The following is a 22,439-nucleotide window of genomic DNA, read 5'->3' as shown; positions in this document are numbered from 1 at the left end:
AAAAATAAACGAAATGTCTATGGCACAGTAGTTTACCGTTGATCAGTGTCAGTGTGAAATATTCCCGAACGTATTTTGACGTTGACAAGTATATTCGCAAAGAAAATAATTTACATTTTTTTGATAATTTGCATGAAAGTCGCCTTTGGGTTTTTAAGAACTTTATATTTTCAGATTAACATAGGCTATTTAGGCATCAAGTACTTCGCTATACTTTAGTTTTATATTAAGTTTGAATTTCTATAATTTCGAGCATTTCATTGCCCGATGCTGAGTTTATTAAACTAGATAAAAATAATGTCACATTATTTAATATAACTTCTATTTCTAATGCACATGCTTTTTAAAGATTTAAAGTGTGGTTTTCTTATGACATTAAATTGTGATATTTTATTTGGACACGATCCGTTTTGAATGTATTCTCACTTGAGCGTTAGTAATCTTTATAGTTTAATTTTTGCTAAGTGTATGGTGCGTTTGTATGTTACGAAAAGGTCTTAAGTATTAAATAAATTGCATTGATTAAATAAAATTGTATCATTTATCCTGCTTATGTATTGAACATATTCTGGTTATGTATCCGCATTTCGTCGGATGAGCACACACTCCGGCACCACTGCCGGAGGTCCAATTTCCTTTCCACCCTTTTCTTAAGAGGGACGGAGGGAAAGGGAAAGTGGATTTGACGGTGGAGGAGACATAGGAAGAGGAAATATCCTCTTTATGTGCGTCTCCCCCACCGTCGATTACGGGTAGGCAACGCATCTGCAATTGCGGATGTTTATAGGTAGCGGTCGCTTCGCCATTTCGGCGGTTTTAGTTTTAGGTTGGTGCTTACTTGTTTGCCACCTTATAATATAAAAAAAGCAATATTATTTGTTTATGAAGTATGCTGTTGGGTCAGCCGGCCGAAACATTCCGTTTTTCCCATCTATACTAACATTAAAGAGATTTGTATTTTTTGACTTTAGTATGTATTTAAATAACTTTAAAACTACTGAGCTTATTTGAAAAAAATCTTTCGAATAAATAATCACTAACATAGGCCATATATTATTTTTAATATCACGTGGACGAAGTCGCGATTAACAGCTATATTCAGTACTAGCTGTTGCTCGAGATTTCATCTACGTAAAATTTGTGTTCCTCTGTCACTTAACGAAAACGTAGCTTCCTAACAGTGAAAGAATTTTTGAGATCAGCCCAGTAGATTTTGAGTTATTTCTATATATACAAATCTTTCGTTTTAATGTTCGTATAGATATGCCTCGAAAGGGAAAATGCTATTATTGACACTACAAAACTCAAGAGGAAACGTCTAATACTCGTAGAGCAGGCGGACATCTTTGACTAAATTATCGCAGAACCGCTGTGCAATTTTATCACATCCTATTCAACTGTTTAGTTGCACAATAAGCTCAGCAATCAAAGCGAAACTAACCAGTTGTGCGATAGTTTAGTCAAAGGTTGGACGCGCTCTTAATTTACAACCTGGAAAACTTGTTCAAGGAATCAAAATGAAACAAAATGTTATTTAGTTTTTTTTATTAAGTATAGCTTATGAGCTAGGCGACGGCTGCGACGGGCGGCGGCGGCAGCGCGGTGGGCGCGAGGGAGCGCACGTCGCTGGTAGGCTCCGTGGGGATGGGCTCGTCCTTTGGCTCTGTCACCAGGATGTGGTCCGGCTGGGGCTTCTTGGGGCCGTTCTTGCCCTGCTGGTCCCACGGCAACATGATCTTCACCTGAGAACAAGTTCAATATGTTCAAATAATGGAACATTGTCATACAAATTGTTACTTCTACACCAAATGTGATTTTATGACAATCTCGTTAAAAAAATGACCTCCAATGATTTCTGATTATTTAGTAAAAAAAAAGTCTTATCCACTTATACTTTTGTGCTGTGTTAATAATGATCAAATTTAACAAATGTTTTTAAAAATTACAGTATAACTATTCTGTTACAAAATACTAAAGTCTGTAAGTTACCAGACAAGCATATGCAACACAATAGTGGCTCTTTTAGAAGTTTAATTTTTCAGTATTATGACTTTAATTATAAAAATTGTTTGGTCTGCACCGACAAGAGCTCATACAGAATGAACCCTCCAATAAACAGAACAAGTTACTTTTCCACAACAAGTTAGACCACAAGCTGCAGGAGGCTTGCAATCCCTGATTGTGTGGCTACAAGACATAAATACTATCTAAAAATAATCTACATTAAAATTAAGTGTAAACACACTTCTTAGTTATATAGGATGTCAGCAATCACAGTATATTTTTTAATAATTACATTTTTAATAAAAAGTCAACTCTAAGACACACTTTAGGCTATGTATTTTCACACTATTAACTTACAGGTTAAATTGGAAAATATATATGTGAGAAAGAGACAAAAACTACCATACCAACTATAAGGATAAAATGAAGATTGCCATAGTAACAATTGTTAAGCAACACTAAAGACCTTCATTGTCATTAGTGCATGTGAATTTTAACATTTGCAGTTGAAAATTTTACAAATGTAAACAATAAAAAGTTTTTATAGCTTTACATGGATAAAGTTGCATGGAAACAACTATTACAAACACTCTAATTTAATTATAAGCTTATAGATTGTTAAAAAAAAATCAGAGAATAAAAGCCTTATCTATCTGTCTAAATAGATTTAAAAACATACCTTAATTCCAAGTACACCTTGTCGTAACAACACATGTCGGGTAGCCGTGTTGACATAGTCATTGCATGGGTCACCAGAGTGGATCATGAGGCCATCAACAAACTTCATTGACTTGGCACGCTGACCTCGCAGCTTGCCAGAGACAACCACTTCACAGCCTCGCGCTCCAGACTCCATGATGAACCGCAGGACACCATAGCATGCACGACGCACAGCTAATCCTGAAATGAATATAAGAGTATATTAATATGGTTAATGAAGAAATAAGTTTTTAAAACATTAAATATTTGTTAAAATAACTTTGAAAATGACAAAACAGAAACATATTGATGTTTTTAAATTGCTCATTCTTGATAAATTTAAGATTTTATTCAGTTTTGTTTTTTCACTATTTACTACATTCACAACTTAGTAAATCAACAAAATAAAGACAATTTTCACATAGCATTATTTTGTAACTTTTAACTTTAACAACAATAATTACACAAAACTTCAGTAAATGTATTGTATAAAACAAATTGTACATTCTTATGTTTACAGAAACAAATAAAATTAGTCTACGGTCGTTTTTAGGCACAGATTTGTAATTGTCTTTAGTGTATCAAGTTGTATTTACTAACCTCCAATGAGTTTGTATCTCAAAGATTCAGCCTGAGCAATGGCGCACAGACCGCGGGTGGCGACCTTCTCTGCGTATAGCTCCACAGACTGTTCAGGAATGTTGAACCTTTTCTGTACAACTGAGGTCAACTCGCGAATTCTGCGACCCTTCTCACCAAGCACGCTTTGTGTTCTCGTCGCCATAATGATAATTTCTGACCGTATCGGGGTGACCCGCACCTCCACGCCGGAGTACCCATCCTCAGCCAATTCTCTCGTCAAGAACTCGTTAAGTTCAGCCTTAAATACACCGTCGCCGACGAACTGAAAACACACGGAGGTTATGTTTTTGTTACGTTTCAGATAAATGCATAACCTAGTTTATTAATCACTGGCACATTTTTGGACTAATCTCTGACATCTTATAACTAGGAAATAACGTTTTAAGACAACTTTAAGATTGAAAATACAATCACAACTTTTTGACATCCGTTAACATCACGGTTTACACTAACACTTTTTAATGGAACTTTTCAATACTGGACGTAAATAACTCCATACTACAACTTGGCAAATTTATTTAGAATACTACTCTTCCAAAAAATAACATACTTTGCGCTTTTTAGAAATGTTGTTCACCGCCATGATTGCAACGGGGGCTGAGAAAACTCAAAAAGACAGAAGGACACAGATCCACAAACGTCAATGTCAAAAAAATAGCGTTCCGTTTTATGTATGTAATTTTAAAATAGTAAGCAGTCGTTGATGCAGTCAACGCCAAATATGTTTTTAATAGAAATAAAACAACTTGTTACAATTCGTGTTTTTAATCCAACACTTTCTAGTAATCTGAAAATCATAAATTTGTTAACTTTAATGTTACAATATTTTAACAAACAGAAAAAACTTGTCATCATTCGTTACAAATGATCTGTTCTAGTCATACGAATATTTTACCCCTCAAAATATTCAATCAATAAAAGGTTTATATTTATTTTGCTATAATTGTGTTTAAGGATTGATCTAAACTTTCACCAAAAACCAACACAATTATCATGGTATCATTAAAGCATTGATACTTAAATTATTGTTTTTCTTAAAATAGGGCAGGAAATAAGAGAAGGAAAGGAAGGAATTAAGAAATAAATACATTTTATTGTCAATATTTTATTTAAAAACTTCATGACTACATTCATCCCAAACCAGGTGCCGTATGTTATAAAATACAAAATGTGTACCCAATACTCCATATTATTTTAATACGAAAATTAAATGCATATTGATGAGCTCTCATACTTGCGGTAAAATTTTATATAAGATTTTGTTTTATCTTATTTATTATTGAATATAAGAAATAATACAATAAGTGGCAACACTGCCGCATAACTTAAATGTACTTTATCCAACAAACTTCATGTCAATATTAACAAATTCATGATTATAACTTGACTAAATTAAACGATAATTAGCAACTAAAAAAAATTTCATTGTTCAATTCTCGTACTTAAATTAAATTAAACTTATATATTATCAATACCTTTATTTAGTCCCACAGAAACCGCGACAATGACAGCTGTTAAAAGGTTTGTTCCACTTGGTTCCAATTTTAAAGTAGTTTTAATTTAAATTATTCGTGAGACATTTAATAACTAAATATTATGCTGTTACTCACGTCTACTTTTTTCAGTGACGGCACCGACCAGTTTTAGACCTTGTAGGGGTGTTCAGGGCGAGGGTTAATGCGGTTGTGTCGCGTCGAGCCTCGCACTGAAGTACCCTCGCAGGGTCAAACTGGTAAGTGCTGTCACCAAAAGGAGTTGACGTAACAGCCGTATAAATATTTTTTTAGCTTTATTTTACCTACATTGTTCTGATATTCAAAATGACACAATAATAAAGCCAAAGAAATAATTTATTTTCCTACTTAGAATACATTATCGTTCAACAAACCATCCCCTTAAGAGCTATAAGAACGTTATGTTGATATGACAAGTTTTCGAACTAATTTATTATTAACAATACACACAGAAATGGGTAAGAAATAAAAATCCTTGACTGTACATAATTCCGAATCAAGTTGAACAAACCAATTCAGGCTTCATATAAAATGTATGGACATATAATGTTAGGAAACATTGCAACTTCTTTTTAGCTATAAAATTACATGTTTCAATTAACAAGTGACAAAAGCAATTAACCTATTAACAATACCGTCGCAATTACTTAAAATAAGACATATTTTTGATAAAATTGAGAATTTTAAAGAATAATAAAGTTAAGATTTATTTTGTAGTTATAAATTGGATGTTGGTCAGTGAAGTTAGAAATGCATGTTGTGGACAGAATGGAATCTTGGTCTTGAAAACCTTTAGAAAAGTCTTAATAACAGAATGTCACTTCAATGGCATTCTTTGATGTTAAGATGACGGGCGTTATCTGAAAAAAAAAATACTTTTAGTTATTTCGATACAAATGATTTAAAAAAATATAGACGATCGACGAAATCAACAATACTTGCTAATTACTTTAAAACTAACACAAAGTCAACTACATATGTAAAGATATCGAACGTTCCGTGACGACTAGAAATGTACTCAGCTATTGAGCTTCTGATAGTCTTGGGTAGTACACGTACGATGTACTAAAGGAACGTTACCGAACGGCTTCTGTTAATCGGACATTTAGTACTTTTAGTACACTACACGATATCGGTGTTCGCTTCTTCGTTGTTTGGTTTGATTGCATATTTGCCAGATTGAAGCATCCACTTTCGATGATGAGAATCAAAAGTGAATAAAATTATTCATAATTAAATTTATTTTCGCTAATAACATAAGTTTGACCCTGCTTAAAATTTGATGTGAAGTAATATATAACCCTCGTTATATTCAATCATGTATTGTGTTTTCATAAATCTGAAGTACTAAAGGTACTAAACGTGTGTACTAGTACGTTTTCCCAATTGTACTAGTACGGTGCGCACTTGCAGATGTCCGATTAAGCCTAAGACTAGCTTCTGAGCGAATGACGGACTGTCGGACCGAGCCCTGTGAGACTCCTTGCAAGTGTTTTATAAAACTACCCCCCAATTTCCTTTCGGTTCCTACTATTTCCTAACAATACAAATAAAACATATATAATAACAATAAATATTTACACCGAATGGGCAAATGTTTTTTAATTTATCATAAACTGTTACATAATTTGTTTTTTTTCAGTAAAATTCTTTTATTTAGATAATGTTGGCCGCTGTGATTTTTTTACAATAGACCAAATGGATGATTAAATTACATAGTTATGTAAGAACTAGGTTATGTATAGGGTTTAAAGGATGAAATAGGGACCCTAAGAGGTTTTAACTGTAAGGTTACTATGTATTCAATTTTTTTTCCCTTATACAATACTTTTTATGTTATAACATATATAACTATAGTTAAGCATAAGAACTAAGGTTCAATAATTACGAAAATTTTAATTAAATTCATAAATACAGAAAATAGTTCCTATTCTATTAAACGTAATAAAATTACTATCTAAGTAAAAACTACACTATTTCTTTGTTTTTGAAATGAATATCAATTACATTATAGTTGTATATAATTTTATACTGTATTTCTATGAACAAACTAACGCATCTATGTTAGAGAGAGACAAACCGATGAGCGAGCAAGCGCGTGCGAGCGAGACAGCTAGGTGGAGGTAGCCGTCGCAGTGCGCGCTCGGTGGCTTTGGAAAGAAGCGCGAAATTTAAATTTAATCGATATTTGATTTCGATTAATATCACAAATAAATTGTCTATGATAGACTAAATACAGTTAATATTGACTTGATTTGATCAGGGACTGGTTTCCCGCCACTTTTAATTTTTAAAAACTATTGTCATAGCTTTATTTTTACCTGAATGATATCAGATGACTAGATATAGAATAAGTCAATTCTTAGTAGTTTTACATCACCTATGATGTACCTATTTTATATTTATGTAGTCTACGCCCTTACTCTGGCGATGTCCATTCTATCACTATATCAAGAGCCGATGTTAAGGAGGAATTGAGGTTCACAGCATTTATCCAACGAAAGTTGTTTATTACAGTGAGGTTTTGATATCAGTGTTTGCTGTATATAGACATTTTAAAAGTATATAGACAGATATATACAGTGCGTAGAGTGCGGTGTGCGCAGTGTGTTCAATGAACGCAGTGTGTGCATTGCGCAGTGTATGCAGTATGCGCAGTGTGCATTGTGCAGTGTATGCAGTGCGCAGTGTGTGCATTGCGCAGTGTGTGCATTGCGCAGTGTGTGCATTGCGCAGTGTATGCAGTGTGCAGTGCGCAGTGTGTGCAGTATGCAGTGTGTGCAGTGTACAGTGTGTGCAGTGTTCAGTGTGCGCAGTGTTCAGTGTGCGCAGTGTTCAGTGTGCGCAGTGTGTGCAGTGTGCAGTGCGCAGTGTGCAGTGTGTGCAGTGCGCAGTGTGTGCAGTGCGCAGTGTGTGCAGTGCGCAGTGTGTGCAGTGCGCAGTGCGCAGTGTGTGCAGTGCGCAGTGCGCAGTGTGTGCAGTGCGCAGTGTATGCAGTATGTGCAATGTGCAGCGCGCAGTGTATGCAGTGTGTGCAGTGTGCGGAGACTCACTGCAGATGTTCGCCGGGCGGCGCCATCCTGCAGACGAGGGAGACGGCGGAGCGCAGCGTGCGCGCGAGCGGCGCGGGCGCGGAGGGCGAGCCGGCGGCGCGCTCGGCCGCCACGCGCAGCTCGCGGAACGTGTTGCGGGTGTAGGGGTTGCGGCGCGACGTGTAGCGCCACGTCAGGAAGTAGTAGTACACGAACGGGGTCATCAGACCACAGTAACTACTGTACCATACGATAACAACAATACATTGACTTTCGAATAGTACCACGAGTAATAATAAAAGCACAAGTGTTTAAAATATTGTATACTGCGCAACGACTCGCACGACATTTCGAGCCTCCAAGATGTATGAATAGTACTATATCAAGTAATATCAAATACATACTTTCATTATTTAATAACTTTTATCAGATTTAATGTAAGATATTTATACATAAGCCTTTCCTTAGGTGACAATCTAACGACAATGCAATTTGACTTATAAACCTATTTCTATTAGTTATGGACTTCTTGTTGGTGGACATTCCAGTCCAACCTCTTCCTGCTTTTTTCCTTGCATATATGTTACTCTTGGTCTTCTCCTTATATTCATACTAATATTACAAATGTAAAAGTTTAGATAGAAGTTTGTTAGAGTTTGTAGCCTAAACGGCTGCACAGATTTCGATAAAATTTGGTATAAATGTAGAGGATAGTATAGAATACATAGGCTACTTACTTTTTTAATACCACCAGACAAAGTTTCGAGCGAAAGCTAGTTATAAAGTCGACGTATCAGACAATAACCTCTTAAAATCTGTAAATATACTTACAAGAGTGCCATAAACACGACCAGTGGGAAGAGCACGATCTCCGCGAGGGCGGCCGCGCGCAAAATGTTCCGCGACTGGAACTCCACCAGCGAGATGAGCAGACGAGCAACCCACATTGAGTTCTGACCTAGAGTCTACAAGTAGAAAATCTTTATAAATTACTACCTTCCGCCCGCGACTCCATACGCGTAAATTAAAAAAAAAAACATTAAAAAATATAGCCCATGTTATTCACAGAAAAAATACCTTTCTAACGGTGAAAGAATTTAAAAAATCGGCCCAGTAGTTCATTACAATCAAAGTTTTCCACTTTATAATATTTGTATTATGTATTACTATAACAAAAAAACTAAAACCTGCCATCTTTACAGAAATTAGAAACATAATGTACAGTACTATTCAATCTTTACAGAAGCTCGCGAAATCGCAGCAGTTGTTTCAATACATACAAAAATATTGGTATAAATTTTTAGTGGACCTTTAGAAAAAACATGCAGTTAACCTCGAGCCGCTATAAACATTGACTTAAATCCACACGACTTGACCCTTGAATGACCTTTTAAAATTTCGTAAACGTAATCTAAATTAAACCTTATACCTATGAGAATTAGAGTCATTTTTAAAACAATATTTTAACACTTATACTTACATCAAGTATGGTGAGGGAGTATGATGCAGCATGAAGTAGCGCGAACAAGAAGATCGGAGTTAATATTACTGTACAGGAGTCAAGGAATAAATGCCAATTAAAAAAATATTATTAAAAACCTGCAACTCTCTAAAGCGATTATTTATCTTTCAAAATCGATTAAATTAGGGTAGATATGCACATACAAACTTAAAAATATTACGGATTAGGAATAACGAATTTGAAACAAAACATCGTAATTTAGTTACTAGCGACCCGCCCCGACTTCGTTCGGGTCCAATGAACATTATTACAAATACAGCAACTTACTGAAGCGATTTCGATTCATTTTTCAAAATCGATGATTTTGGGTTGATTTGCACAAACATACAAACTTACATACCTAAAAAGATTACCTATTTCGAATAACGAATTTGAAGTAAAACAAAACATCGTAATTTAATTACTACTACTACTACGCGCCCCGACTTCGTTCGGGTCTAATGCTGAAATGTGTTTATTTACAAAACAGAAGACACTTCTAAAATTACAGTAGAACCTCGATAAGTTAAAGTCCAAGGGAAACACAATATATTTTATAATTATAGAGGTTTTAAGTTATCGAGGGTCTATGTTGTAGAGGTTTTGGGCTCTAATGGGAAGGGAACATATTATTTTTTGTAGTTATAGAGGTTTTTAAGTTATCGAGGTTCTACTATATATTAAACAAGTATTTTTGACCGACTTCCCAAAAGAAGGAGGTACTCAATTCGTCGATATGTTTTTTTTTGTGTGTTATTACATAGAAATATTCCTTTTAAACCGCTCTGTCCGTTGGGTAGTTTTAAAGATCTAAGTATACAAAGAGACAGACGGACAACGGGAAACGACTTATGTTTATCTTACAATTAACATTTAAGCCGGTTTTAAGTTACAAGTGAGGCCATTATGACGTCATCTTAATACCTTAATGAGTTGTCAATGTTAATTACTTGATAACCTCGTCTAGCCTATTGTTTTATTGCTAGCGGCCGAATACTTAAACGACATTTAAATAAGTGCCACATTCTTATATAATCAGGCTACACTTAAATTCAAATTTGACGACTATTAAGAAGCGATGTGTTAAGATTCGTTTCAGTATGCGGCCGAGATTTTTAATTCAACACTTTCAATGCCAACACGAATTTGACTTACTAAAACAACCTTATAGGTTAAGTCGTCGGTATTTAGTGTGTTAACAAATACGTTTAAAAAACCTGCATATTTGTTTTAAAAGAAAGTGACATCAAACAGTTTGACAGATAACTAAATTTGGGATCATTCTATAGACAGGAAATGGACTTAATTTGACTAGATTTGATCTAACAAATGGATCCAGTATTATCCACCTGCCCTTATCCCTTATGGTGGGTCGGCACAGTATGTGCTGCTCTTCCATACATCTCTATCAGCTCATATCTGAATCCACTCCTTTCTTAAGCATATCCTCTTTTACACTATCCATCCATACTTTCTTCGGTCTTCAGTAAATGGATCCAGTATATGGCCGTTTAAAAGGAATTTGATTGACTATCCTCTTGCCTCAGTATTCGTTTCATCATCATCGGTCGGCGAAGCAGGTTTTTGTCCTCCAAATAACTCTATCATCCGTCATCTCAGTCATCACTCCCTTCTTGATCATGTCACCTTTCACGCAAACCATCTCTTTCTATGTCTACCTCTACCGGTGTACCACACTCATAACTAACGTCCGTCTTGTTACATGCGATTCATCCCTCATAACATGCCCATACCATGCTAACCTTTTACTCCTTACCTCAGTTATCGTTTATAGTCGCAAAGCTAATATTTTGTAAACATCATAATTAAAAAGGTCATATATTTTTACATTATGCTATGAGTTAATTTAGTTAACTTTCGGAGATAGCCTTGACGTTGTGAAGCTACACAAAAATAAATTATTCATGTTTCAAATTGTTACTCATTGTATAAAGTAGAAAATTATACAGTAAATACTTATTTACTAAAATTCTTACGATATGAACAACATCACTAAAGTTTAGTATTCCAATTTTGTTAAAAACATATCTTACTAGCTTTCAACCGCAAATCCGTCCGCGTGCAATTAAAAAAAGTCATCAGACTATATGTTCTTCCAGACTATGCTCTACAATGGCAAATTTCATCGAAATCCGTTCAACCGTTTAGGCTACAAACTCTAACAAACATCCATCTAAACTTTCGCATTTATAATATTAGTAAGATTATTTTAAGTGGGTTTATTCCTTTTTTAAATTGTATATTATGCAATAATTAACTATGTGAGTGTATGCAATAAATTGTTGCTATGCATTATGACGCAAATTAATTACGTTTTTATATCAACACGTATGTTTACGTAAATGTAATATTTTCTTAAACAAACTTAGTATTAAGAAAACTTTAACTCACTTTAAATTACTAATAATAAATACCTAAATAAGGTTTTTTTATCATACTAGATCATAATACCTAATACTCCAATATCTAATCATTCTCTAGTATCCTATTACGTTAAAAAAACTCAAAATAATCCCTAACATATGCAACTTATTTTCACTCTTGCTATAGGTTCATCTCACTTTAACATGTACTATCTATTGCTCGCGACATCGTCCGTGTGAAATTAAGTAATAAAAAAGCCTATGTTAGTCACAAATTATCTTTCTTACCGTGCAAGAATGATTAAAATCGGCCCCGAAGTTACGTTATTTCAATAGATACAAAAATACAAATCTTTTCCCTTAAATATTAGAAAAGGATACACATATTGGGCACAACGTTCATAAATATGAGGGAATAGAAGAGGTAATGAGCGCTGTCCTCCAACAGGAAGCGCGCGAGGAACTCCCGGGAGAGGGCAATCTCCCGCGGGGGGATCCTCTGATGTAGACGAAGAGCTGAGGTCGCCGCGTTTGCTAGGAGAGCCTTGTAGAATGCTGATATTGGGCTGGAAGATAATAGAAACTGTTATGGTACACACTTGGCCAGTAGAGCAGGCCATGTCTAGATTGTATAGTGGAGCCAGTTAGTATTTACTTTATGCTAGTTAGTGTTACTGGACAAGTGTGTACCAAGCATTAAGCTCGGTAAGACGCGGCATCAACGCGTTTATGACGCGTAATTAATTGTGCAAGTTCGTTATCAGAAATGCCCAATACACTTATGATAACATCTCTAATGTAGACATGCAATTCAAAAATTGAGATTTAGGCCTTTTTGTTAACGATTGCTTTTGAGGTAGATTTTACCCTTATCTGACCCCTTTACCACATTAAATGCCACTAGCTGCATTTACATGCGTAAACCTAACATTGTAAGTGTTAATAAATGTTACGGTATCATTTCACATATTAAATTTATTACATGCAAATGCATTTCATCTCAAGAGCAGAACGCATTAAAGTGGTACAAACGCTACGATTAACGCGACCACTTTCACTCACGCTACGAATACGCTGCATTGCACCGAATTTATGCCATCTCATGCAGTACTTTCACATCTTTGAACAAGAATGATATTTCACTTGAAGTTCAAAGTTAAAGACATGAATTTTTTTATAATATAAGGTGGCAAACAAGCAAGCGGCATGAATCCACCGAAATGGAAAGCGACGCATCCGCAATTGCAGATGCGTCGCTTACCCTTCATTGACGGAGGAGGAGACGCACATAAGGAGGACATTTCCCCTTCATATGCATCTCCTCCACCTTCAAATCCACTTGTCCTTCCCATGCTTTCCTTTTAAGAAAAGGATGCATAGGGTAAGGGACTAAAATTGGGGCTCCGGCACCACACTCATCAGACGAAACTCGGAATTGCTTCCACTTAGCGCCTGTTTTGTGTATGGTCGTGGTATTACTGGGGGCAAGCCAGCCCACTCATGCTAAGATGTTAAAGCGGGGTGTACCACTGTTAATACTTACTGGATTACTTGAGCCAAAGCAAATTTCCTTACGATTTAAAATTAACACATTCCATTAACACATTTCTGTGTTGAAGTAGTTTTGGCTGGCATGTCAGCAATTAGCGTTTTAATAAAATTTTAATTAAGGGGATATTTTAGATATGACATTTACAAGAAACTACTCAACCTTAATGTTAAATGGTAGATATATTGGGAACTTTATTATTTAAAAAGCCCTATTCAGTAAATAAAAGATTATTTCACACAATGTAATATGAATATCTAAAAAAACTAATAAAAAATTGGGATAATTACTAATGTAACAGTGCTTTACTGAAAGAAATATAGATTTTAAAAACCTACATCTTTTCTAAAAACCAAACACCAAGTTATATGTTTGTTAAACATGTTTAGTCACTGAAAACTCAACTTCAGGTATACATTATGTTCTTACACCGAACTCTTTACAATAAATGAAATAAATATTACCGCTTCACTTACTTGTTAAATATAGGCAATAAATATCCTATTGTGCATAGAACAGTGAGGATTCGGATGCCCCATAGTGCGACATCCACTTTATTTGCTATAACATGAGCTTTGAGCGCCGGCAGACCTTTGGGTAGAGCTCCCTCACCCGCTGGTGTATTTTGATCCGCCATAGTCTGTTGACGAAGAAATACAAAGATATAAAATGTCAAGCAATGAATATAGAAAATTTAAGAAAATAATTGGTTAAATTAACAAATATACAATTTAATATAGACATTTTTAGAAGAAAAAAAAAATAAAGGAAAAATCTATTTTAAATGTAATTTTATATACACATTGCAATGTAAAAGTGATCTGTATTTATATTCTCTTTATTGTTAAACATATAGCTGTTGGTTATTCCAAAGAGAAGGCAGTTTACTTCATTTTAGTAACTTTCATTGATTTCTTATTTGATTTTTGTCATAAGAAAATTATTACAATGAAAGTATGACTCAAATGTACCACTTTTGAGTTTATCTGTAGTTATAAATGGCAAAGAAAGTTTCATACTTTCACTTTCTAATTTTGTATCTGTGCCATTGATGAAGAAATGTTGCCCTTAAATATAAATGTTAGCGTAATACTACAGCTATGTACTACGAGGTGTGTATAAAGATTTTCGGTAAGCTTATCTGATAAGCATTTCTGATAAAAAGAAAAAAATTGAATAATAACCTAAGTTTCCCAACAATTTTTCTTCACAGAACTGTTTCGTCTTTTTATCGGACATGTGTCGTAAAACGTGCTGTTAAAGCTAATTAAATGCAAATGAAAAATACTAAGATTATTTTCGTAACTACTAGTTTTTCAACAGCGATTAGTTGGCGCTAACACAAATATTTTATTAATCCAAAGAATATCAACCTTGAAATAACGAGATCTAATTGGAACTTTACCTTAATATGATGAAGAAAAACTTGTTTTTGGGAGATAATTGTGTTAAAATTACAAAATGAGTAATGTACACCAATTTATATTTTGAGTCAATCGAGTTATGAAATAGAAGTTAAATATAATGTGCTACTTACGCTGAAATATGGAACAAATACGAACTATGTAAAACAATAATTTTACAATATTACTAACACAATTCAACGTTGACCACGAAACCCCGAACAAACATGAAACATGATTTGCCCAGATTTGTCAAATGACAGGAAAAAATTAAAAAGCTGTAGATTGCTACAGACAAAACAAAAGTTCTTTTATTTATTTCATTTATAGTTGAAAAATAAAAAAAATTATCATTAAAACATTGAAAACAATAAATATTAATTGAATAAGTTAATGAATTGAAGATTTTCTCTCAATAATATTTTGAACTTTTCTCAAGATTTGACTTCCGAACGATGCCATAATGACATTTGAATTTGACATATCCCCTTTCATTTCATTTGTTAAATAATGCACAAAAAATTTAAAGCAAAAGTTTCACAAAATGTTAACTAAAATCGCTAGTCAAATTGTGCGGAGGAGTAATATAAAGTCTTACTTCAATATCCGTCTCAGTGATCGAAGCTATAGTGTAATATCTTCTGTTATTAAAGAAGCGAATGTTGGCGAAGTAACTGAAGTAAAGGTAATCTATTTAAGAATGAAAAATGAAATTAAATGATTAATTAATAACATACTAATCGTTGATATTCCAAACAGGGATGGGTGAAAAACTTACGAGTTCAGAAAGACCTTGTATTTGCTGATATCAGCGACGGTTCTTGTGCGAAGAAATTACAAATCGTTATACCGAAACACTTGAAAACTGATGATTTAACGTATGGGAGTTCGGTACGTGTTGTTGGAAAACTATCTAAGAGTCCTAGAGGTCAACTAGAGCTTGCTGCAGAAGATGTAAAGGTTTTTGGAGAATGCATTGTTTTAGACGGTTATCCATTCAATCCTAGAACAACACATTCTGCTGAATACATTCGTCAATACTTGCATTTACGTTGTAGAACTAATTACACTTCAGCTTTACTAAGGATACGAAATGCAGTAACTAAGCATATTCATAATTATTTTGATAATAAAAATTATTTACATATTCACACACCTATTTTAACATCAAATGATTGTGAAGGTGCCGGAGAAGTATTCAAAGTGTTACCTGATAATGAAGACACAATAAAAGCAATGATACAGAAAGATAAGAATCATGATAATGCTTATTTTGGTGCTAAAACTTTCTTGACAGTATCTGGTCAGTTGCATTTAGAAGCGATGTGTAGAGGTCTAGGTAATGTGTACACTTTAGGTCCAACATTCCGAGCAGAGAACTCGAGGTCCCGATTGCATTTATCCGAGTTCTATATGTTAGAAGCGGAATTAGCATTCTGTGATAATTTGGAAGACTTACAAAGTACTATTGAGGATTTATTGAAGTATGTTTTTGTTGAAACAAGAAATACTAATGAGGATGATTTATATTTGATAGATAAAGAGAGAAATAAACCTCCCAGTTGGTTGGAAAAGGAGTTCATAACAATGACATATATAGAAGCTAAAGAAATACTAAGAAAGAAAGGCTTGCCGGACACAGAAGTTGGTATTAATAAAGAACAAGAGCTTGCTTTAGTTGCTCATTGTGATAATGTTCCTGTGTTTGTGGTCAGGTGGCCGAAGGAACAGAAATCTTTTTATATGAAAGAGTCACAGGATAATACTAAGGTATGTATTGTTTAAAACAATTAGATTGTAACTGTTCAATTTGTTAATAATTTTTTACTGCTTTGGGGTTGCCGATAGTCTAGAGATCAATGGGGCTAGGATTTTGATCAAGGGGGTTAGTAACAAGAATTATAATTTTTTAAAATAATTATCTATATATATTAGTTATCTATATATCAACTAGCTTTCGCCCACTCCATCCAGGTGGAATTAAAAAACAAACAAAAGAGTATGTGTTCTTCCAGACTATCCTCTACATCTATACCAAATTCCATCAAAATCTGTTCAGCCATTAAGGCTACAAACTCTAACATCCATCCATCCAACTAAACTTGCGCATTTATAATATTAGTATGATTTAGCGATTTTAGGCACCTATTGTAGTATTTTATAATTATTTATTTCACAATTTTATTGTCTCTAAGGGCACTTGCAACTCCTTGCGGTTCCCAAGACTCCAAGCCTCTTGACTTATTTAAGCATATAAAATTAATTTATTGAACTCTTGTTTTAGGTTGAAGCATTAGATCTTTTAGCACCTATTACTGGAGAAATAGTAGGCGGTAGTCTAAGAGAAGATGATTACAATAAATTAAAGTCAAATCTACCTTCAGAAGCTCTTAATTGGTATTTGGAATTAAGAAAGTTTGGAAACATACCTACAGGTGGATATGGATTGGGTTTGGAGCGTTTGTTACAAGTTCTTTGCAGTGTACCCAATATAAAAGATACCTTGCCATTCCCAAGATGGCCGCATAACTGTGATATGTAAATCTAAGTTGTAATGTTTAAGAAAATAAAAATTTTAATTACCTTTATTGTGTCTTATCATTTTGAAATTCCCATAGTATTGAATTTACTGCCTTGTCTATATAGTGAACCTTTTCTGAGGCAAGAGACCAATGGGAAGCAATATTATTAATAAATTGCTTATAATTAATTTTTGAATATTATTAGCGATAACACAAGGAAGAATTGAAATAACACAACAATAATTATTTTAAACATTTTTATTTGACTTACATTATTCCCTAAACATGAAAATTGTGAAAATAAACACAAACAAAACTAAAAACACAATAAAACCTGCTGAAAAATACCACATATTGTGACAAAACTATTTACAAATACAACTTAAATTTATTTCCTTTAAAATTAAAACCATAGAGAAGAAAGTTAAAAACATTTTTTTTTAAATTTCATAAGAGATTCTTCTCTTTATATAGTTCAATACCTAAAATAAGATGAAACATATTTACAATTAGCATAACTTATATACAACCATAGTATATACGCAAAATAATAAAAGCCTTAGGGCCTGTCTCACCACTGACTGATGGCTGAGATAGCTTAAAAATGACGTCACTATCAGATAAGATAACAACATTCAATATTTCCATCACATATTTTACACGTTGGATTATAATCAGACAATTTGTTTGAACAGGCCCTTAAATTGCTATTTGTCAAAAGACTATAATTATACCAAAACATAAACCTACTATAATTGGTAAAAAAGTGTTCTGTGTACAAAATTTATTGCAATTTTCATTAAAACAACTTTTCAATTTTTACATAGACATAGTTTATTAATACATTTTTATTACAATGTCATATTTATATACAATGATTAAATTTATACAAACCTAACCCCTTATAGAATACAAAAAATTCTGATACCTTAAATGTAATATCACAATTTGTAATAATAAAGTTTAGACACATTTACATGTAGACTAACTGGTACACACTTCGCCAGTATGTTCGATACTACATGGTGTTACTGGCGCCAGTTATTGTTTAGTTACCAGTTCAGTTATTGAGCATAGTAGCCAAATGAACCAGGCATATTAATTTGTAGTCTTTGTATGAAACACTATAGCAGTGGTTCCCAACCAAAGGTCTGTGGAACAACAGTGGTCTGTAAATGGTTAAATTAAGCGGACATTGAATTTACGAAAAAGTAACTTCATATTGATATGAAACAAAAAAGTATATGAGATTTTTGTGCTAAATCAGCTAGAAAAGTGCCTAAAAATGCTTGATAAATTACATCTTTATATAATTTCTACTGAAAATAATTTAAAAGGTCCCTATTGAAAAGGTTGGGTACCCCTGATATGGGTTTTAAACTTTTAGATAGAAATGAGATTGAATATAATGGCTAGAAAGGTAAAAGACTGAGGAATGTATGGATTGTATGAGAGAGGATATGCGTAATTGTAATCAGATATGACGAAATTGTGAAGAGTACATACTGATGTTATGTAGGAAAAAGGCAGGTTATTTTTTTTATACACATTTTAGTTAAATACTAATTTTGTCTAGAATTTACAATGAACCGTTTAATTCCTAATAGTTTGCATTTCTTAAACATTAATATCGTTTATAATAATTTTCATACATATTTTAGTTATCAACGTAAATATCTAGTTATGTGATTTAAGATTTCAAGCCAAATAACGAAATTAATTTGCTTTTTCATGTAACTTCCTTCCAAATTAGACCAATCTCCAAAATACCAGGGATAGTCAATCTTTACAGAACAGTTTTCTGAATGTTGGTTACCCTTGATTTACATTACATTTTTTTACCGTCAAATTTAAATATATTTTTGATTTTTTTTTGTTTTCACGATTTTTAAAGTATGATTATTAAGCCCAGTGTTGATATTTTGTAGAATTGCATTGCCACACTAATTAAAGGCAATAGATGAAAGTTTTCCTACATTTCGCTTTAATTATTTAAGTTGATTTTAAAATTTTAACAATTTCATTATAAATATAGAAATGCTTTATTACTCGAAATTTAAGCTAATCAATTTTCTATGCATTTTCAATAATTTTATTTTTAAAATCGTACTAATCAGGAATTTTCACTTTACGTGTCAGATATTTTTTATTTGAATATCTATTATTAGTAATTATAATTATTTAATAAGAATAATATTAAACATACTTAATATTAGCATACAACCCCTTTTATAACAGTTCAATTATTTTAGAAGTCTTTTATTGCTTATTTTTTCAAACAAGTTTAAATTTAACATAAAAATTTTCACAATTAAAAATCTACTTTTGAATGTTCACTTTCTTCAACAAACCAATTTTACTCACTTTTAAATCAATACTTCTTATTAAATGTAGGTAAAAATTTAAATTCTACATCCATATTTTTTACGATGGAAAAAACCTAAAACAGGTATCAATGTTTTATATTACCGGAATTCGACAAAATAGCGAAACGACATTATTTTCAGAGTTACTTCCCCTACTTATGTCCATCCCCAGTCAAATCCTATTCACTTTTTCTTCCTTTCCTCATACAAAGTGTGGAAAGGGGAAAAGGACTAAAACATGCCTCCGGCAAGTATTAACTTTCACATAATAGAACAAAGTCCTGATAACTCACTGCCTTTGTGCACCGGAGGCTGTCTGCTGAACTGGACACCTTCTAGGTTAGGTTTCAACTGGTATTCCAGCTCCGGTTCCTCGCCTGGAGGGAGAGGTTCCTCATCAGCGCTGAGGTCGTCTAACGCGGGCTCCGTGTGTGGGGTGGGCAGGGTCTTGGAGATGTTGATCCTGATGCCCCCGCTGGGCAGGAGGGATGGCGTGGCGAGCTGCACGTTGCCGTCGATGGAGGAGGTGACGGTGCTGAGCGCGCTCTCTATGGTGGGGAGGCGCTCCTCCACTGTTATCACCGGCTCATCATCTGAAATATTTCATCATCAACTCACTATACATATCCATTGAGGTCTGAGCAGTTTAACACAAAGATTATACACATTTTGATGTCAATAATTCTATATTTAAGTAATTAAACTCCTTTAGTAACAAGACGGACATTAGTTGTCAGTGTTGTACACCGGTAGAGGTAGACATAGAAAGAGATTGTGTGAAAGGTAACATGATAAAGAAGGGAGTGATGACAGATGACGTATGATAGTTATGTGGAGGAGAAAAACGGGAGTAGGATAAGAAGGAAGATAATAAATTATTCTATATTCAAGTACTATTAAATTGTTGATACACAAGGTGCACTGTCAATGTAGAGCGGGCGCACATCTTTGACTAAACTGTCGCACAACAGTTGTGCGATTGTCGATTTTTTCGCAGACAATCCAACTGTTTAGTTGCACAACTAAAAATCGAGTGTGCACCTCTATTTAATCTTATAGGAATCAAAGCGAGACTAAACAGTTATTTGATAGTTTAATTAAAGTTATGCGCCCGCTCGTAATCTTACTAATATTAATGCGAAAGTTTATGGATGTTTGTTAGTTTGTAGCCTAAACTGTTGAACGGATCGCGATGAAATTTAGCACAGATGTAGAGAATAGTTTGGTATAACACATAGGCTATTTATTTTTGTTATTTTTTTTAATTCCACGCAGACGCCAGCTAAAACAATTTGTGGTTCATATTTTGGTTTCTATGGACTAATGGGTTTTTTTTATATTATAAGGCAGCAAACTCGCAAGCGGACATCTGAATCCACTGAAATGGAAAGCGACCGCTGCCCATAGACATCCGCAATTGCAGATGCGTTGCCTCTTCTTAACTAGCACATAAAGAGGACATTTCCCCTTCCTATGCATCTCTTCCACCGTCAAATCCACTTTTCCTTTCCATACTTTCCTCTAACGAAAATGGTGAAAAGGGAAAAGGACTAAAAATAGGCCCCTGGCACCACACTCATCAGACTGTACGCGGAATTGCTTCCACTAGACGCCTGTTATCTGTGTGGTCGTGGTATTACTGGGGGCGAGCCGGCCCTGCAGTGCTAACATGTAAAGGCGGGCTGTGCCACTGCTACAGTAGTACAGTATACCTGGATCTATGGGTTCCTGTTTGACGCGCACGTTGGCGAAGTCTGCGGCGGCGAGGTCGCGCTGGCGCCGCGCCGCGCTCGTCTCGTCGTCCGTGTCCTCCTCCTCCAGCACCACCTCCTCCACCGGCTCCGCCTTCAGCACCACGTCGTCCTCCGACTCCGAGCACGACGCCTCTTCTATCTGTACGAGTCACATTTCATAACCTTAGTGAAAAACATAATTAGAACTTCCTCTTGTTCCTATCTGATTTACACAAATCTCTCCTGAAGCATGTTCTCTTCCACACAACCCATACTGTCTTCTTCTGTCTTCCTCTACCTTCTAGTTTTACAAATTACAAAGAGATCTATTAGCTTTTTCTGGAGATATATAACAAACAAACATCTTAAGTTTCGCATTTATAACATTAGTAAGAAGTAAGAGTATTTAAAAAAAAAGTAAGATGGAGGACATCCGACTCGAAGGACCTACTTTATTTTATTAAGGTGTTTCTAGACTTGTGACGAATAAAATTAAATATAACTCTACGTAAAATAACGCTGAGGTCTTACCTCTAGAGCCTCAACGGCAGGATCCTTGATCTCAAGAACCTCGACATCTGACTCATCGTCAGAGGCCACCTTCACGTCCTCCGTGTCCACCTCTATCGGCTCCGTCTTCTCTACTTCTGTGGTAGCTTCCTCTGACGCTTCCTCGGGTTCTTCTTTAGCTAGAGACGCCTGGAACAATAAATTATATATTGAAACGTCAAATTACATAAAATGTTATTCTTTTTCTAGAAAGAGCTTTGCATAAAAATGCGGAGCTCTACATCCCGGCGGGTCTTCCATAGGTACCTAGGTAGTTTCATCAACTTATTTGGTAACTACAGGTCAAAAGCGTTAGTTAGGTATAAAGTTGCAAAAATATAGCAAGAAAACTATGAAAGAGATCCATAAGAAAAAGTAAAAATGACTGGTTAATATTTTAAAATATTGTACTTACTTTATAGTCGGCGAGGCAGAGCGGATGGTAGTGCAGGTCGTCGTGCCGCACGGCGTTCCTGAGGTGCCACTCCTCACGGTCCTCGTTGTAGAACTGCTGGAAGAGGTCCCCGCAGAGCGCGCAGTG

The 22,439-nt window shown here is 34.6% G+C and overlaps 3 protein-coding genes across 5 annotated transcripts; 1 reads left to right on the top strand and 2 right to left on the bottom strand.

Annotated features, from left to right (window-relative positions):
- Window positions 1-1,530: 1,530 nt before the first annotated feature.
- LOC106108279 (40S ribosomal protein S3) lies at window positions 1,531-4,004 on the bottom strand. Its single transcript, XM_013289396.1, has 4 exons — window positions 3,896-4,004; window positions 3,304-3,607; window positions 2,684-2,904; window positions 1,531-1,742 (listed from the first exon to the last, which is right to left on the bottom strand). The coding sequence occupies exons 1-4, from the start codon at window positions 3,926-3,928 to the stop codon at window positions 1,566-1,568; spliced, it is 735 nt and encodes a 244-aa protein (XP_013144850.1). The 5' UTR covers window positions 3,929-4,004; the 3' UTR covers window positions 1,531-1,565.
- A 426-nt stretch (window positions 4,005-4,430) lies between these two features.
- Window positions 4,431-14,985, bottom strand: LOC106108278 (Krueppel homolog 2). 3 transcript variants are annotated; one of them, XM_013289393.1, is made up of 8 exons: window positions 14,921-14,985; window positions 13,802-13,965; window positions 12,158-12,342; window positions 9,372-9,439; window positions 8,723-8,856; window positions 7,913-8,131; window positions 6,940-7,009; window positions 4,431-5,719 (listed from the first exon to the last, which is right to left on the bottom strand). In XM_013289393.1, the coding sequence occupies exons 2-7, from the start codon at window positions 13,960-13,962 to the stop codon at window positions 6,973-6,975; spliced, it is 804 nt and encodes a 267-aa protein (XP_013144847.1). In that variant the 5' UTR covers window positions 13,963-13,965; window positions 14,921-14,985; the 3' UTR covers window positions 4,431-5,719; window positions 6,940-6,972. The 3 variants fall into 3 exon arrangements, with proteins under 3 accessions (XP_013144847.1, XP_013144846.1, XP_013144848.1); XM_013289392.1 differs by having other exon boundaries at window positions 14,863-14,979; XM_013289394.1 differs by lacking the exon at window positions 6,940-7,009 and having other exon boundaries at window positions 14,863-14,979.
- Window positions 14,986-15,222: 237 nt separating this feature from the next.
- On the top strand, window positions 15,223-17,316 carry LOC106108241 (probable asparagine--tRNA ligase, mitochondrial). Its single transcript, XM_013289343.1, has 3 exons — window positions 15,223-15,413; window positions 15,488-16,498; window positions 17,013-17,316. The coding sequence occupies exons 1-3, from the start codon at window positions 15,273-15,275 to the stop codon at window positions 17,268-17,270; spliced, it is 1,410 nt and encodes a 469-aa protein (XP_013144797.1). The 5' UTR covers window positions 15,223-15,272; the 3' UTR covers window positions 17,271-17,316.
- The last annotated feature ends 5,123 nt before the right edge of the window (window positions 17,317-22,439 follow it).

Source organism: Papilio polytes, unplaced genomic scaffold (genome assembly GCF_000836215.1).
Source record: "Papilio polytes unplaced genomic scaffold, Ppol_1.0 DF821733.1, whole genome shotgun sequence".
Taxonomy (NCBI): Eukaryota; Metazoa; Arthropoda; class Insecta; order Lepidoptera; family Papilionidae; genus Papilio; species Papilio polytes.
This window is presented reverse-complemented; position numbering and strand designations above follow the sequence as displayed.

What these genes read in the sequence shown, in the direction of transcription:
- LOC106108279 (XM_013289396.1), bottom strand. Translation starts at nt 3,928, where the DNA reads ATGGCGGTGAACAACATTTCTAAAAAGCGCAAA. An exon ending in ACATTTCTAAAAAGCGCAAA is followed by an intron (nt 3,608 to 3,895) that starts GTATGTTATTTT and finishes GTGTGTTTTCAG; the next exon opens with TTCGTCGGCGACGGTGTATT. An exon ending in AAGGTGTACTTGGAATTAAG is followed by an intron (nt 1,743 to 2,683) that starts GTATGTTTTTAA and finishes ACTTGTTCTCAG; the next exon opens with GTGAAGATCATGTTGCCGTG.
- LOC106108278 (XM_013289393.1), bottom strand. Translation starts at nt 13,962, where the DNA reads ATGGCGGATCAAAATACACCAGCGGGTGAGGGAGCTCTACCCAAAGGT. An exon ending in TTATTGCCTATATTTAACAA is followed by an intron (nt 12,343 to 13,801) that starts GTAAGTGAAGCG and finishes ATTATCTTCCAG; the next exon opens with CCCAATATCAGCATTCTACA. An exon ending in GTCGTGTTTATGGCACTCTT is followed by an intron (nt 8,132 to 8,722) that starts GTAAGTATATTT and finishes CGTATGGTACAG; the next exon opens with TAGTTACTGTGGTCTGATGA.
- LOC106108241 (XM_013289343.1), top strand. Translation starts at nt 15,273, where the DNA reads ATGTTAACTAAAATCGCTAGTCAAATTGTGCGGAGGAGTAATATAAAG. An exon ending in GCGAAGTAACTGAAGTAAAG is followed by an intron (nt 15,414 to 15,487) that starts GTAATCTATTTA and finishes TATTCCAAACAG; the next exon opens with GGATGGGTGAAAAACTTACG. An exon ending in AGTCACAGGATAATACTAAG is followed by an intron (nt 16,499 to 17,012) that starts GTATGTATTGTT and finishes CTCTTGTTTTAG; the next exon opens with GTTGAAGCATTAGATCTTTT.